At 34.4% G+C, this 18,917-nt stretch overlaps 1 protein-coding gene across 1 annotated transcript; it reads right to left on the bottom strand.

The window, feature by feature from the left end:
* Positions 1 to 1,507: 1,507 nt before the first annotated feature.
* LOC127863945 (uncharacterized) lies at positions 1,508 to 8,896 on the bottom strand. The gene is made up of 4 exons (XM_052403624.1): positions 8,738 to 8,896; positions 6,460 to 6,536; positions 1,677 to 1,875; positions 1,508 to 1,528 (listed from the first exon to the last, which is right to left on the bottom strand). Exons 1-4 carry the CDS (start codon positions 8,882 to 8,884, stop codon positions 1,508 to 1,510), a joined length of 444 nt encoding a protein of 147 aa, XP_052259584.1. The 5' UTR covers positions 8,885 to 8,896.
* Positions 8,897 to 18,917: the final 10,021 nt, after the last annotated feature.

Raw genomic sequence — 18,917 nt, 5'->3', positions numbered from 1 at the left:
TTAATATATTTATATGTATGTATGAATGTAATATTCACAGCTAAATGTCTCTGTTCTTTTTCTTAAATATATATCAATGATTTGTTCAACATTAGTTTCAGTCAGTTCAGCCATCTATTCAGCCGTCATGCACAGTATCAGTTTTCTAAGCCAATTAGCGTCTAATTGGGATTTTTGTAATCAATAAAATGGCAAATTTGAGCATTTTGTATCAATAAAATGGGCTCAATTTTATCAACAAATATTGACACAATATAGATACATCCGGCCTTTTCATCGCCATTTTGGAAAAAAATAATTCATGAAGTCCACTGATATAGGAAAACCTAATTTTATATAACTCTTTATAATAATAAAAAAACATATTAATTATAGTTATATACCTTGTTCGATGTTTAAAAAATGAATTTGAGATATATCTATCATGAGGCAGTTGTTTCTAAAAAGAAAAAAAAATGTTGTTTTTTTTGTTTTGTTTTTTACTTTTGGAGGGGATTTTTTCAGAAAAATTGGGGAAACATATATACTATTTTTGGAGGGGAATGGGGCCGAATATCGGCCCCGAAACTGCCATAAAACAACACTGGAACCGTTCGTGATTAACGCAAGAACCAACACTAGTACTTGAACAATTGCCATATATTTAAGCCTACATACATATTTAAGTTAGTTTTATTTGGAAATTATTAAGCAAAAAAGTTTGCTAATAATTTATTACCAAAACAACGTCACTGTGTTAAACGTCACTTGAATTATGCGCTCGTTATTTATATATCTTCACGCTAACTAGGGCTTAAACGGGTTCCTGAAAACGGATAGATTTGCGGGTCGAACAATTACCCGCGGATCCGGGACAAAGCTTTTACCAACGATACCGGGTCAGGTCGCTAATTCACGAAAGGTTTATTTGAACTGAATTTGTAGAATAAGATAGATTAAACATTTGAAGTCACAGAATCTTTTTTATCATTTTAAGCGTTGTTTGTATTCGCAGTTATGAGAATACACGCACAGAACGCATTTAGCTTAAATTATGTTTCAATAATGTGGTGTATACCTCATACACAGTAATATGCTTCAGTATACATAAGTCATTATTTAATTAATTATACTACTTCTTCTAATTTACAACAACAACAACATTTATATCAGAAATAAAGCTTACAATAAAGCTTTTAGCCTACAATAGAGAATACAAATATGCTTCTAATTGATTAACTGTCTATATTTCTTACAATATTAAATGTAGTTGTTTGTTTTGCAAACACGTTTTTAAATCCCGACCCGAACTGACCCGACAATATTTTTTTTCCGCCGACTCAAACCTAGAAATTTGTTTTGCCTCGTTTTAGTTCCAACGAACACGCATGAGTGTATGTTTTTCGCGACAAAAGGACGAAGTAAAGATGAAAATAACAAAATCGTAAACATACAAATTATATAAATTCGTGGTAAAGTCTCGATAATTTACGGCATTGTGCTTGGAATTTGGGCATTGACCAACGATTTATCGTTCGATGTTATCACCCTAGAACATAGGAACATTACATTTACAAATCAAACATTTTTTCAAAAGGCTTACTAATGTGTACATGACTTAAATATGTGTTCTAATGAATGAATGTCGTTTAGAAATGTTCTTTATATATAATGGCGGCTTTGAAATGTAAACTCACCTTCTGCTTAAAACCGCGCCACCATCCCCCCATTGCAGACATGACGCTCTCTAGATCACTGCCAATCTGCACCAAGTCGCCAACAGCAAAGGGAGGCGAACATGAAGTGCCATGAACATCACCAGTTAATGCGTTAGCCGTGGTGTTACCGTCACTTTGAACTTTAACTTCGTTCAATGAAGCTGGGTTCAACGTCCACCTTTATAAGAAAGTTCATAGAACTTTTGCTAATATGAGTGACAATATAGGAATGGTGATGACTTCAAATGTAACATTGACAAATCGTTACCATGATAACAGTGAAACTAAATATACAATAACATCAACGCTATACTAAGCATTGTCATGAACAACTTCTACTTTAACTCAAACTGCAATACATTCTACTACAAAAGCAAGAATAACAACAGCAGCTTAAACTACAACGTCTACATAGATATGTTCTTCATCTAATTAAACACTGCTTAAATGGCGCGAGGCTTGTTTAAGCGTATTAATTGGTCTTACGCCGAAGAGGATAATGTATTCAATGTATAACGTAATTTGATAAATGTGCTAGTAAAACGTATTTGATTAATAAATATCTTCAAAGTGCACTATAAGCTCGAAGGAAATAAGACAATTATAAAGCAGTTATACTATTCAGTACAAAGTTGTGTATAATATCGTACAATATCATTTCGACATCAAATGAATGACAAATTATTCGTTTTAAAAAACTGTTTACTTTACAATACACGTTTACAGTTTTCTTATTGTTCGCATTGGTTCGAAACAAATGAATAATGTATATAACATGTAAATTCAAAGATGAAAGTAATACAATTAAATTATATTTGTAATAACATATTCAAGGGTGAAAACACAGTCGTATTATCTTTTTTTGGTATAATTGTATTTTTTTTATTTTATGTTCATTAACGGCACGTTATTTAAAATACTAGTAAATGAATAGTATCATATACATGTATAATCGGCGATTGTACTAACTATAATAACAAAAGGTAAAACATGTCCGTACTTAAATTTGTACTACCTTATTTATATTCTGGTTAGTTCATTTAGGGCTTTTTTATTAGCTTAATTCTACGGATGTTCTGTCCCTTCCGCTGATTTAAGTGGGCATTTGTCAAAAAATGTCTATACAAATGGTCACAACAGTGTTGCCCCGACCTGACGTAAAACGTTCGTTATGGTTTTTGAGGAAAACGTGCGTCGGACGTACAGCTTATGTGCGATATTCCTCGATCGCAATTTCGCCGCTTCAGACATTATCGCCATCACTGATGTTAATGCGGACAACGTACAACTAATGTGCGGGCAAAGTGTACTTTACTTCAGTAAGTCGCATGTCTTACACAGACACCAAACGGTACCCGCATAAGATTGATATAGACGCACGTTTACAATAGGTCGACACTATCTTTTTCTAGGTTTAGTTTATAAGTAGAAAAGTTGAAAATTAAAAATAAAAATTCATTATTGCCATATTAATTCCGCCGACACCTAAAGAGCGCTAGGATTCTCATTAATAAGCGGTAATTGGTCGCCGTGGACGTGAAAAAGACTTGTTTGAGTGCGCCCATTGACTGAAATGGGACCTCAGATTTGGCTAATTAGACAAATTATTACGAGACTCGCACATTTGGCTTATTTATACAATAAGTAGCTGTCATGCTCTTTTTCCCCTGGACTACATCGGTGGACCTATTAAGTGTAAATATTATTTTAGATGTGTATGTACATTCTGATGGACATAAACCGGATGTGCCTTTATTGCTGTTGATTTATTTCCACAACATTATATTTATAATTAACTCATTAACAAAAGAACACAATTTAGTTCAAAAAATGCACCAATGATTCTTTGTGACTTTAACACACGAGTAGTTTTGACAATCTTGTTAATACACTGCGTCAACCGTCTGTAATATTTGGGACCACCGTAGGAATGTTCGCAAATCGCTCGGTTAACGCACGTGGGAATTGCGATCGTCGTGCGTCTAAAGCAAGATACACGCACCTCAAATTCATCATTCGCAGACCCACTTTATTTTTTTGGAAGATCAACAAACGTGCGTCAAAGTGAGGTGACCGCACGTTTGCCTCTCGATGCTCATAAGATTAAACATCCGCCAAACGAAAGATTGTCTTGCGATCTCACAATCGTGAATCTGGTCTGCGATTGTAACCACGGATTTGAAGTATGTACACTGAGTAGTGTTTAACCTGCTCACACAGAAAAGGTGTGTATATCTTAAAAGAGCACTAAGATATGATTGAATTATTTTCGAGAACGGAAAAAAAAAAACAACAACACTTAAACAAATAAATTAGAACACGTAATTAGAAAGCACACACTTCCTGATATTTACGCTAAGCTGACGCACAATTATGTCCGGATGCATGTTTAACAAAAAAATCTTACCTCATTTAAGTTATTAGTTGTAATAAGTTTGTTTTACACCAAAATAAACCAAATTTTCTTCAGCTATTAAGAATAATTTAATAGTCTTAAATGATGTGATTTGCATCATAGCAATAAGTCACACAAATTAACGTATATAAACGAGTAAATAATTTCAAATTATGCGCGCGTCTATATTGTGAAATAGATTATTCGCTTAAGTATGATTAATCGAAGAATAATAAGCATCTTGCATGTTTTAATACTGCCTACTAGAGTCCAACAGCGACTTGTGGTCTTTGGGGTATAAATACATTATCTTTTGAGAGACTTTATCAGTCTCTATTTATGTATTTGCTATCCTGAATACATATAAATGAAAACAGGCAAATGTATACAATTTCTTCATTTTTTGAATATAATGGTATAATGGTTTCATATTGACAATACATCATCTGAACATATTATATCATACACATATAGTTCGTTTAACTCAGATGTATGAACCATTCTACTAATCTTGATTCCACATAGGCATGATACCATTGTCTATCCAATAAAAACTGTACGACCTTCAAACACGGATCTTCCATAAAAAAGTAAGTAAATGGAACATGGTAAAGCAAACAATTCGAATTTCATAAAAATGAGCCTTCCGGGGAAAAGTATGTTGACAAATTTTGACATGACGGTGTTTTCAAATTGTTTTAATTGTCCTTGGTGCTTTCTAAATGTCCCATATATTTCCATTCAGGGACACGTGGTCATTATTGTACATCTTTTCCAGTATTCATGGTAAGCATGTTTGGGGTATGAAGTAATACTCAGTATAAAGTTTCAAAATCATATGCAACACTTATTGATGCAATAAGTTTGAATCCTTCAGAATCCTTCGGAATCTGTGCTTTCATGTTACGAAATTATTGTTTTTGACGAAATACGTAGAATAATTAGTGATCGAGGCGTTAGTACTTTGATTTATCAAATTTATCAACGATCACCCTCGTTGTGGGCAGAATTTCAAAATATTTCTATCCCCATTATCAATTTATAGTTGTTGGGTTCTAATTGGCTATAATCACACCGGTGACGACACGTATTATGTGCAAAAAAACTGCAGAAAACATGTCTTGTAAAGCAAATAGGTGTCATTATATCTATGCTTTCGTCCCTATACGACTATATGCCTATGCCATATCATTGTTACTTTAAGATTATTGATGCAAAGACGATGCCTATTTTATTATATGGATCGGAACAATGGGGGCTAAAATCTTTTGAAGTTGTATAAAAAGTTAACACATATGCATGTAAAAGATTTAGCACCAATGTACTCATGTTAATTATGCTAGTATAGGTGATTAAGATATCCAATACATATTTATTCATCTATGAGAGTTCAAAGATATTGGTTACGAATGCTGGAAACACCATATTCCCGTCATATTGAAAAGTGCTATGAAATGTTGAAGTTCTTTGATAACATAAGACACGTAAACTGGGTCACCTCATTACAAAATCACTTGCTATCCATATGGCTTGGATATGTGTGGGAATAACAAGCAGTTGTTAATAATTTATTTGTTTTGCTAAATTATGCTCAACGACTTAAATATAGTTGTGTACAGCAGTGGATAGAAACATGTTATAGTTCTTCAAAACTTAAAACATACACTGGATTTAAAAGTAACTATGAATTTGAGTTACATTTAAATATTTTAACAATTCGTGAATTTCGAAACGCATAATTATGTATGTTTTCGAATTTCTTCCCATAAGGGCATTATTGAAAAGGGCCGCTATTGGAATATCGACAGGGACCGAAGGTTGTGCCCTTTTTGCAAAAGTGATATTGAAAATGAATTTCACTTTCTTCTTATTTGCCCAAAATACTTAGATCTTCGTGAAATGTATATTCCCATCAAGCTCTATACACCTGCTACTACAACTTAATTTAATAAAATCATGAGTTCAAAGGAAAGAACAGGTGATCAGAGTATTGCTGTTATTGTATTATGCTTTTGAAAGAAGAAATGCGTTACTGAATAGCAGTTTATTATTAATATAGGTGCCTGTATGTGTCTATGTGATGTTATTTGTAGTATGTTACTATGCGTTGTTATTTGTATTATGTTATTTAAGTTAATTACCAATAGCTGTACCATTACCTATGTATGTTTGCGTATATGTGTATTGAAGTGTGTGACCATGCTATGTTATTTGTACGTGCAAGGGCCGGAGGCCACATAGCAATACACAATGCATTGAATTGAATTGAAATATAATATCGCAACTACGATAACTACTACTAGTAGAACTACTACTATTACTACTACCATTGCTATTTCTATAGAATTACTTTAATTTGTTAATTACCTTTTACCGCTTTTATCGACGGTAAACAGCTCACCATCTGAGTCAATGCCGAACGCTCCTCTGGTCAGTTCCCAAGGCTGTAATCAAGACAACCATATAAATACTTAAACAAGTATGCTGCCATCCGTGAAATAGCAAACATACAGTAAAATAATTAACTTACTAGACTCATGAACGTAAAGACGAGCAGTGAATCATACTTAAATTTCCAGGTAGTTGGTTTGTAGTGAGATAATTAATGTTGGAACAGACTTGTGATGTGGGGGTACCCGGAGGAAACTACGCCTGTCCGGTTTAGTGACCACCAACCAAGCTCACATGCGCCGAGAGCGGCGAATGAACCCCCGGATAGCATAGGTCAGGAATACACTTCTAAAGGTCGATCAATAATCATTCTAGTAATATGGTATATATGTTCTTTTACTTTAAAGTTTCTTCTGCTTATTCGTCATATTATTTGTGTTGTTCGATGTATTAGCAAATGTTATGCTGACATTGAAATTGTATATATATATCTCTCTATTAAAAAAGTTTTCATAAATATAAGTCCAACATACCCTTTAACTTAATTTGCGTAGACAATATGCAATAATTGCATTTTGCATGGACCGTAAACTATTTAATGTCAAAAACCAATGTACACGTGTCTGTTTATGATATTCGTCATTCCCTTCGCATTTCTTACTATCTTATGTGCTATGTTAATTCAATGCACCTATATAAATAATGATTGATGGTAGACTGGGTCGTGTAATATTTCTTACAAGTTCCAGAAGTCTCCTTATTAGACACAAAACATATGAGTGCTCTTAGTCGTAACCTAAACGACCATCTTTGTCATCTTGAATTATTTTATGCTAACGAAAGTCATCTTCATATTATGTTGAACGTCGGATTTACAGTGGCCGTGTGCTTTAAATGTGAAGACCATCGGCTGTTGAACGAACGGTGCGGATTCGAATGGTTTGTGTTTATTCATATAACATAATTGATATTGTGAACATTGTATATTACAACTGAAACGTATTGTACATTATGATTGGAAATAATACAAATTAATAAAATAATAAAAAAAAACTATAGAAGACTACATAGAACGTGTATGTGTGTATAGTATTGTTATTCAACAAAGGAAAAGCACACAAATAAACAATATATGTATTATTTACATGTATATAATGGTAATTAAAACATTTGATGTTTAAAAAAATGGTTATTTAACATAAATCAGTAATTATGATTAATTTCTAATATAACAATATGGTGTGTGCATTGTAGTATTTGCATATACAAACGAATAATGTTATTGTGCTTTTTACACCCTGCAAAATGGTTTCTTCCTGAGATTCATTACAATGATCTGGTGTTATTATATATGCTTCTCTCTCAAAACTTGTAAACATATACACATTTAGTTGATATTTGCATCGCGCCTCAGCAAATTGTTATAATGTTACTCTGGTGCAAATTAAAAAAATGAAATTATTTATTTGCTATTAAATCAAATTTAAGTTTATTGCTTTTTAATTTGAATACCGTGTTATGATGTATGTACATGCATGTTAGTGATTTAAGATGGGCTAAGTGTAAGGATCGACGCGTCGATCAAACGGTTTATAACCCCAATGCTTTGAATTTTCCATTCCAATGTTGTTACCTTTTATAGGTAATAACGCGCTTGTCTTTTATAACAGACAAGTGGGCGTTAACACTCAATCTAAATGGTGATAATGTTCCATATATATAAAGATAACGCCTGCGTTGCTGGTCAAGCTAAGAACTCCATATGTTTTGCGAGTATGTACCTTAAAGGAATGTTATTAAGAAACACTCTATCAAAACAGTGAAGAGTTCTATTTTTGCGCACAAAACTAAATTATCCGTGACAATTAAAGCAACATGTGCATATGTCCTGATACTTAGTTGTTGTTGTTTTTTCTCAATAATAATTAATTCGCGATAAATACTCTTTACTCCACATTCATTAATACCGATGTTGTTGAATTAAGATATGAGGAGTATTGAATTCATGTCGTCAATGCACGTCTGGTAGTGTATCCGTTACATCCGCGGTTTTTGCGATGTTGTTTGATGTCGGTCATCTCAGTTTTTTCAAGTGGTTACTGTTACATACGCCACAGGTCGCGCTACCTTTTTTCGTTGAAAGTGTCACTTGTATTTGCAAGAACTTATTATTTCCTGCACTTCATTAAATCTCGAGGGAATTAAGTTTTGTAAATGTTAAGCCTACTTAATATGATTAACTATAGTATGTTACCTTAAATGTATCTTTATTCTGTATGTGGTCCGCACAGACGATTCCAATTGTTGGACAATATTCAGATTTAGGCATGAATCTGTTGAAAACAGATACAGCGTCTACGACAAGTTGAGTCACTCCATCGTTGGTTCCGCCAGTCACCATACATGTTCCTAGGAAAATAAGTCACATGTTAAACATTTCATTAAGAACTGAGGTATGGTATTTGCAATCAACATTAAAACAAGTATTTCACTCGGTTGACATTTAACAAACGACTATTATTACAATTCTATGTATCTTCGTAAGCATTTTGTTTCTATCTTGGATACGTTTGATTTAAAGACATTCATCAATCAGATAATACGTCACTTAAAATTACTTTTAGTGTATTGACATCCCAGAAAACATACATTAAAACTGTCGTTCTTGTTTTGTTATTTTTCAAAATTAACGGATAACACATTAATCTTTAATTAGTATTATTAAATAAAAAATGGGTTTCTTTTAAATAAATGGTCATTTATTTGTGAATTAAAAAAAGTTGTCACTAAGGAATATTTATAGGTTATAAGACGTTTCAATGTACAATACGGAGATATATTTGGACGAGCACACAGATTGAAGTCATATTGGACGAGCTGTCACGTATATATCACGTATTGTACAGTTTAAACGTCTAATACGCTTTTTATTCTATAACTCCATTACCAAACTAGCTTTCCGTATTTTTATTTTCATTCATTGATTACGTAATTTATGACGTATCTCGTCGGACGTCATTTCTCTGACGAAACATACTAGTATAAGCAAGACTCTGCATTTTAGGGACAACAATATGGAGGTGGTAGTGTTTAATAAATCTAGTAACAAATGATATAAAAAAAAATTAGCATTGAACGAATCCAAAAGGCAAAACGTAATTCGGATTGTTTGTGTCATGCATAATTGTTAACTTCGATAGGAATAAAACAACTCGCTCCGACAGGATTACGAATTCGTAAATTGTGTTTTGGGTCAGAATGGTGAGCATGTGATACAAACGCTATCAACAACAAGTGTGGTTTAAAATACATTTCGATAAATGGATCGAGGAACAGAAAATGGAAAATAGACGTGCATATCATTGTAACTTAGTTGTTATTAGGCTAGCATTGGATTAAAATTGTCATTGAGGTCAATAAAATAGATTTTTTGTTTTGCTGTTGCATATTTGTTTTCTATTTCTAACAATAACAATATCACTTGCTTTTGCATTTTTTTTAATTTCTAACAATAAAAATAAATAAAATATCACGATCTCGATTCGTTTTGTTTTAATTTCCTGGTTAATTAGGTGTCATGCGGGTTTTGGAACCCGAACTGATTGCGTGGAATGAAACAACCGATAACTACCAAATTCGTAAAAGCTGTATATCACATCTAAACCTTGATATAAATGGTATAGCAGAAACACATTTTAAAAATGAACAAGTGTTAAATATTGACGGATATACGTGGTACGGGAAAAATAGAAGACATTAAAATATACGCGCCCCGAAGGGAAGTAGAGGAGTAGGTGTGCTACTACGAAACACCTTTCTTAATTCATTTACCGTTAACAGATTGAGTGATGATAACGAGGGTATTTTATGGCTCGCACTTACTCATAAAACCACAAACGAGCAGCTTAAGTAATGTGTGTGTTACCTGCCGCCTTCAAACTCTACGCGATGTTTGGATATATACGAGTTTCTTGATTCGTTACTAGAAAATATATACGTTTATCAACATAACTCAATCATCAATATTTTCGGTGATTTCAATATACGTGTTGGCACGAGTGAGGACTTTATCGCTGGTGTAGACAAACTACCATAAAGACAGATCATTGACTTTCAAACATCGCCCTATTGTGGAGCATTCATTTACTTTCTCCTTAGTGCAAATCTTATCATCCTGAACGATAGAAACTGTATAAATAATGACTACACAAGCATCTCGACTAGAGGTTGTTCAGTTGTTGACTACTGCTTGGTACCATATGAGCATTTACACCGATTCAGGGACTTTAAAGTAATAAGTGCGACAGAGTTAATACAGCAAAGTCTCGACATAAGCACACTAGAACGTATAACTATACCAGACCATTCTATCCTACAATAGATTTCACAAGCGCGGAGGAAAACACACCAAGTGAAATATCGAAAAGGAACATACAGCCCAATGCACCAAACATTAAATACGACCGACGAAATATACCAGAGGAATTTATGAATAACGCCGTTATATATGAACAATTGAGACAAAAAAATCACTGAATTAGAAGCCAACCTAAATAGACAGGAATCGATTGACATGTCTTACAATGAGTTTTTGAGTATTTTGGTTGCGGAAATGAATACTCATTTTAACCCAAGGGAGGTTACTCGTAGTAATTCAAACGGGAAAAGAGGACGAGTTAGCAAACCTTGGTGGAACAATGAATTGACGTCGGAGTGGTCCGATTTTCGCATGAGTGAAAATTTTTGGCTAAAATGCAAAAATAATTCTCAAAGACAAAGACTTAAAGCAGCATACGTTCAGAAACGTAAACAGTTTGACAAATCGGTACAGAAACGAAAACGAAACTATTGGTATGAAGAACAACAACACCTGCTTAAAGCTTTTAACAACACAAACAGACACGATTTCTGGAAAGAAATAAAAAATATCGGCATAGGAAAAGAGCGAAACAAATTTTTTCCAATGAAAGTTATTCTTGAGGACGGTACAATATCAACCTTACGACAACATGTGCTTGATAAATGGAAAAAGTCGTTTGAAACACTTTATAACATACCAACGACAGAAACGTATAGCACATTCGAAGCTAGATCACCACTGGCTGTTGGACAACATTCAATAAATAACGGTATAGACATAATAGAGATCGAGAAAGCAGTTAAATCACTAAATAAAAACAAAGCCCCAGAATATGACGGAATATCAGCGGAAACTTTCAATAATAAGCTCACGATATACTTTTTACACAGTCTGTTCAATGTTTGTTTTTACAATGGCAGTGTACCTTCAACATTGCACTACAGACTTATTACCCCAATTCTTAAATGTAGTAATTACGACAAAAGAGATCCAAATAATTACAGAGGAATAACGGTAACATCAGCTATATACAAGCGTATTGTTCTGTGCTTAACAATAGATTTACACAATTGGTAGAAACTAATAATATTCTATCCGAGACTCAAAACGGATCTCGCCCACAAAGAAGTACCATCGATCAGCTGTTCTTTCTTACACATAGTCTTGATGTCTGAAAGAAAAGCAAGAAAGATCTTTTTGTCGTATACGTGGACTTGTCTTAAGCTTATGACCGAATCAATCGACATAAATTATGGTCCAAGCTAGAAAATAATTACGGCTTAACCGGTAAATTCTTAAATGCTCTGAAATCCCTTTACGCATCCGTTAAATGTGCTGTGCGGGTAAATGATTACACTTCGGAATGGTTTGACGTAAAATCGGGATTAAAACAAGGCTGTTTGGTCTCAACGACTTTGTTTAACCTCTTCCTCAACGACATAAGCAAGCTATTCGAGCAATCAAACATGGGCGTGAAAATTTACGGCAAAATTATAAGTCACTTGATTTACGCAGACGATAAGTTTTTACTCACAGAGAAAAAGGAAGATCTCCAACACCTATTAACTTTATTATCACAGTGGTGCGATATAAATAATATGAAAATTAATACTGATAAATCGAAGATTATGCATTTTCGACCCCCTTCCAAACAAAAAACGAAGTTTTATTTCAAGTGCAATGATGACGTTATAGAATGCGTGGAAAGCTACCGTTATCTTGGCTAAATGTTAACTGACACTTTGGACTATAACGTGACGGCAAAACATGTAGCGCAGTCAGCTACACGAGCTCTTGGTCTTATCATCGCAAAGTTTAAAGCATTGGGCGGGATGCCGTACGAAGTTTTCTCAAAACTCTACGAGGCATGTGTCTGGCCTACCATTAGCTTTGGAGCCGCAAAATGGGGGACCAGAGAGTTCTCGTGCATTAATGCAGTCCAATATAGAGCTGCCCGCTTCTTTCTGGGGGTCGGGAAGTACACGCCAAATGCCGCTGTGAACGGGGACATTGGATGGACGCCATCAATAGTAAAACAGTGGAAAGCCGTTATCACTCATTGGATTAGACTCTCAAATACGGACACCAATATACTTAACAATTTTATGTTTAGAGCCATTTCTTCTCACAATAAATGCTGGCCACATTTTGTTAAAATTACCGTTAAATCGTTTACTGAAAATGATTTAAACATAAATACCTATGTCAGTAAATCGCAATTAACACGAATTATTGATTTGTTCCAATCAAATATGTCAAACAAGATAAATCAGACATGGTTAAATCAAACTAATTCAGCTACTGGTAACGGTTACAGTACAGGTGGAAATAAATTACGCCTTTTTAAGACTTTTAAAAGTTCATTTAAAGCTGAACCTTATGTTAAGAATAGAACTATATCAAGAAATGAGAGGAGTGCTTAAGCCAAGTTCAGGTGCGGTGTAGCACCTTTAAAAATTGAAACTGGTCGTTACAAAGGAATTGTTTAAGAACAACGAACTTGTTTTTACTGTAAAACTATGGTGGAAGACGAAACCCGTGTTTTACTCCAATGTCCATTGTACAATACCTTGAGAAATGAAATTGAATTAAAAGCGACATCCATCAATAATGATTTCAATTCACTGTCAGTGCCTGATAAGATTTCATTCCTACTCTCCGATGAAAATATGTTAGAATATAGTGCCAAAACCTGTCGTGAAATACTAAGATTAACACATAACTACATGTATAAATAATGTATATTGAATTGTGTTATTATGTTGTTGTTAATATTTTATACTCATATGTATAGATATATTTGTGAATATGTTGTACATACAAACGTAGATAAATATTTTATTTATTATTTTACCTATCCTTTTCTTGTTAAATAATATCGTCTTATTTGACGTAGGTTCATACATTTTATAGTCTCTCGTAACTCTATTAGAGTGGTTTTCATACATGAACTTGTTTTAATTCGCTACATGTTTTATATACCGTGAATCTACAAAAGTGAGACTCAATTAAACTTTCTGTCTGTCTGTCTGTCTGTCTTTAAAACTTTGCCAACAATATGATGTAATTAAAAATATGTGACATTGTTGAATGACCAACTAGAGCGTTGCAGAAGCTTATATGTTCATAATCAAAATTTGAGATAAACGGCGAATTCGCAGTGTGTTCGATATACACTTTAACACCATTCCAAAAATGTTGAATCACGGGACATTCCCAAAACATATGCACATTCAGTCTACTGACATACTACAAAAATCACACATATTGGAGTGTGTTAAACCGCAATTTAACGGCTTGGAAACATTAATAGTAGTTAACTCATGGTGAATTGAATGTACATGAAGACATCCTATGCCCGCGGCTTCTAATGATAACCATAGATGTAATAATGTAATGTTGTGAATTCCTATTTAAAAAGCAAAATCGTAGATTTGATATCCCCCGCAACATATAATTTGTTTAAGGATGGGTGCAAATCGGACGGATGAACATACTACGATACAAAGGGCCATTTCTCCCTTATTAACAGATGGTGTACAATGCCATTTGGCGTGCATCATCCTCTTATCCATATATATACTCATACCAGGTTTCAATGAAATCCGCCGAAGCACTTCCAAGATATGTCTCCGGACACAAAAGTGCCTATTGTAAAAAGCATTTTTTTTCAAGATAAAAAGGGCCATAACTCCGTTATCAACAGATGGTGTACAATGCCATTTGGCGTGCATCATCGTCTTATCCATATATATACTCATACCAAGTTTCAATGAAATCCGCAAAAGCACTTCTAAGATATGGCTCCGGACACAAAAGTGACTATAATAAAAAGCATTTTTTCAAGATAAAAAGGGCCATAACTCCGTTATTAACAGATGGTGCACAATGCCACGTGGCGTGCATCATCATCTTATCCATATATATACTCATACCAAGTTTCAATTAAATCCGCCAAAGCAATTCCAAGATATGGCTCTGGACACAAAAGTGCCATAGTAAAAAAGCATTTTTTCAAGATACAAAGGGCCATAACTCCATTGTTAACAGATGGTGTACAATACCATTTGGCGTGCATCATCGTCTTATCCATATATACACTTATACCAAGTTTCAATGAAATCCGCCAAAGCACTTCCAAGATATTGCTCCGGACACAAAAGTGCCTATAGTAAAAAGCATTTTTTCAAGATACAAAGGGCCATAACTCCTTTATTAACAGATGGTGTACAATGCCATTTGGCATGTAGCATCGTCTTATCCATATATATACTCATACCAAGTTTCAATGAAATCCGCCAAAGCACTTCCCAGATATGGTTCCGGACACAAAAGTGACGGACGGACAGCCGGACGGACAGCCGGAATGCCATTTGGTGTGCATCATCGTCTTATCCATATATATATACTCATACCAAGTGTCAATGAAATCCGACAAAGCACTTACAAGATATTGCTCCGGACACAAAAGTGCCTATAGTAAAAAGCATTGTTTTTCAAGATACAAAGGGCCATAACTCCCTTATTAACAGATGGTGTACAATGCCATTTGGCTTGCATCATCGTCTTATCCATATATATATATATACTCATACCAAGTTTCAATGAAATCCGCCAAAGCACTTCCAAGATATGGCTCCGGCCACAAAAGTGCCTATAGTAAAAAGCATGTTTTCAAGATAAAAAGGGCCATAACTCGGTTATTAACAGATGGTGTACAATGCCATTTGGCGTGCCGGACGGCCGGACGGCCGGACGGACAACGCCAAAACAATATCCCTCCGCCTCTGGCGGGGGATAATTAAATGTGCAAATCACGTATGTCTAGGCGTATGCACGTGAGTGGCTATCCACTGACACCGTGTAACGAAAATAATCTTCATTTTGGTTGTTTTTATTCTTAATAATTAATTATTATTGAATTGGTTAGTTGTTTGTTCAAGATATATTCAAATAGTGGTTAGATGAAATATAGTTATAGCAAGAAATTCATGTAGCGTCAATATTTCCATTTAAAGCTTAATGTCCAACAATGAATGTGGGCTTCATCGCTTACGTCCGTTAACTCGGACGGAAGGAATTCATACCAGTGATGGCATTCGGTTATCATATTCGCTTCTCGGTTGATCCCGGTTCGATTGCAACCGTTAATTTGGTGGTCAACATGCTAGCCAATTGTGCCATTATTAGAACCAAATATGTGATTTATAAATAATACATTTAAAAAAAGAGCCATATGTATATTGGGGTTATAAATATAACGTGGAAAACACCGAAATGCACACGGTGTTTCTTAACGACGTGATGTTTTGTTTAAATATAGGAATAATAACCTAATATAATTTCTCGGGCGCCCAAAATGTTCCAGGGTCTCTTTGAACGTTAACTACCAAATGTCGGTGTATGTTCGCAATTAGACCAAAAAAAACACCCATGTTTAGATAAGAACGAAAGAAAATGAAAATATATTATAATTTATTATATTGTTGAGCTTATTATAACAAAACAAAAAAAACAGCGACGTTCAAAAAATATAGAATACACTAAGACGGCCACTTAGGTAAACTCGGTTGTTGTTTTTTTCGCGCGATTTACCAAATAAACGCTTTTTTTTCTATTATTTTCGATTGTTTCAATCTTTTTGGTCTTTATCATTCTGAAAGATTATTAGATTATTTATTTTATGGATTTATATCAAAATCGATATTACACATTGCATTGGCTTGTTGATGTGAAACTCTATCTACACAATAAAACGTAAACAAATATGAAACAAGAGGGCCATCAGGCCCTAATGCGCTCACCTGAAAGCAAAAGGAAGTAGATTATTCTGAATAAAAGCAAGCTGATTCATGAAGATTCTTTTGGACCAAAAAAGTGACTTTTAACATGTTTTTTTATATTTGACCTTGTGACCTAGTTTTTGAGCTCATATGACCCAGTTTCAATCTCTGCCATAATTTTATTGGGATAAATGTTCTGACCAAGTTTCATGAAGATTGGCCAATAAATGTGGCTAATATAGTGTCAACAAGTTTTCACTAAAGCCATATAAGGACAACGGCCCCCCCCCCCCTGGCGGCAAAGTTTTTCAACGATCATAACCATTTTCAAACTCACCCGAGCTATTGTTAGAACAAATGTTCCGATCGAGTTTCATAAAGATTGGATAATAAATTTGACTTCTAGAGTGTTAACAGGGTTTTACTACATAGCCATATAAGGAAAAATGCCACGCCCCCTTGCTGCCATGTTTTTTAACGGATCTCAACCATTTTCGAACTCAGCCCAGATATTATTAGTTTAAATATTTTGACTAAGTTTCATGAGCATTGGACCACAAATGTAACTTCTAATGTGTTAACAATGTTTTACCATACAGTAAAGCCATATAAGGAAAACTGTCCCGCCCCATGGCGGACATGTTTTTCATTTAACTACAACCATTTTCAAAGTTGTCCAAGATATTATTGGGACACATGTCTTGACCAAGTTTCATGAAGATTGGACTAAAAATGGGACTTCTACAGTGTTAACAAGGTTTTACTATAGCCATATAAGGAAAAATACCACGCCCTCTAGCAGCCATGTTTTTAAACCAACCGGAACCATTTTCGAACTTGTCCAAGATATTATTGGGACACATGTTCTGACAAAGTTTCATGAAGATTGGAATAAAAATGTGACTTCTAGAGTGTTAACAAGGTTTTACTATAGCCATATTAGGAAAACTTCCACGCCCCCTGGCGGCCATGTTTTTCAACCAACCGGAACCATTTTCAAACTCGTCCAAGATATTATTGGGACACATGTTCTGAGTAAGTTTCATGAAGATTGGACAATAAATGTGGCCTCTAGAGTGTTAACAAGGTAAATGTTGACGACGCACGACGCACGACGGACGACGGACAAAAGGCGATCACAATAGCTCACCATGAGCACGTTGTGCTCAGGTGAGCTAAAAAGCAAGTAAATAAAGAGACATATAACACAATCGTGAAATAGCATTGATGTCTATAACTCATTTATAATAATATAAGCCACAAAGATCTTTTAAGTCTTTAACATATTGCAAGACTATTAGAGTACTTATTTTATGGATGTATGTCATAATCGACATTACACTCAGCCTTGGCTTGCAGATGTGCAACTCTACCTTCACAATAAAACGTCAACAAATACGAATAACACATAATGTAAATAGTCAAGAGTACTTTAAAGCATAGAACGCAAGCTTGAACTTGATGTATATTACTCGGTTATAATAGTTTCAGCCGCTAAGCATAGGTAAATCGGCAATCGCGGAACCGAAAGAAAACGTAATACTACAGATGCGCGTTGCCGCATACACATGAAACCAAGCGTAAATGCCGTAAATTTATCGCATGCTTGGAAACGAATTAATGCCAACAATATGGCCCAGTTGTAACGCATAAACAATATAAATATATACGATACACTGCTAATTTATATCGAACATACACTATTAAATGATGTAAGATACAGAAATAGTGTTTCTCTGAGGTCGTACGTGTGTCTGTTCGTCCGGTAGCCTATATTTTCCTGATCTACTCATGATGTATATTTCTATTAACCATAAATCAAATAATTTATTTACCGACAAATAAAAGAATCGGTAGTAAATGCTATTGTTTTTCAATGTATGTTTTTAAAATTTAGAGTCCTGCCAGATAATAAAATTGTGAGACGTTTCGCCCCGTAAACGTCCAGATTCTGCATACTAGTATGCTTTGACATCTCGGACATCTGATACGTAACAAAGCTGAACCGTTACACATGTATCGTTTCCAAATGTACACAGTCAACGGCAATATGAACAACGTAGATACCGAGAGAATATTTTATCAAGATCCTTTTTTGGTATGGTGGGTAATGTTTATTGATTTACATTTTCCTTTGGGTACGTTAACGTTTTTCGTACATTTCGATCAACATAGCGATACGTTTTTTAAACAAAATATAGAGTGTATGCCAACATTGTGTTTGCTTATTCTCAATGATTATAAACGAAACAAATTAGCAGACGAATACAAATAAGAAAAGCTTTAAATCT

The sequence above is a fragment of the Dreissena polymorpha genome, unplaced genomic scaffold, assembly GCF_020536995.1.
Source record: "Dreissena polymorpha isolate Duluth1 unplaced genomic scaffold, UMN_Dpol_1.0 chrUn065, whole genome shotgun sequence".
Taxonomy (NCBI): Eukaryota; Metazoa; Mollusca; class Bivalvia; order Myida; family Dreissenidae; genus Dreissena; species Dreissena polymorpha.
This window is presented reverse-complemented; position numbering and strand designations above follow the sequence as displayed.

Bases quoted from the DNA above. Each gene is read 5' to 3' on its own strand.
- LOC127863945 (XM_052403624.1), bottom strand. From the start codon at position 8,884: ATGGTGACTGGCGGAACCAACGATGGAGTGACTCAACTTGTCGTAGAC. The intron at 6,537-8,737 runs GTAACATACTAT...TCTTGATTACAG, and splicing joins AGAATAAAGATACATTTAAG to CCTTGGGAACTGACCAGAGG. The intron at 1,529-1,676 runs GTGAGTTTACAT...CCTATGTTCTAG, and splicing joins GGCGCGGTTTTAAGCAGAAG to GGTGATAACATCGAACGATA.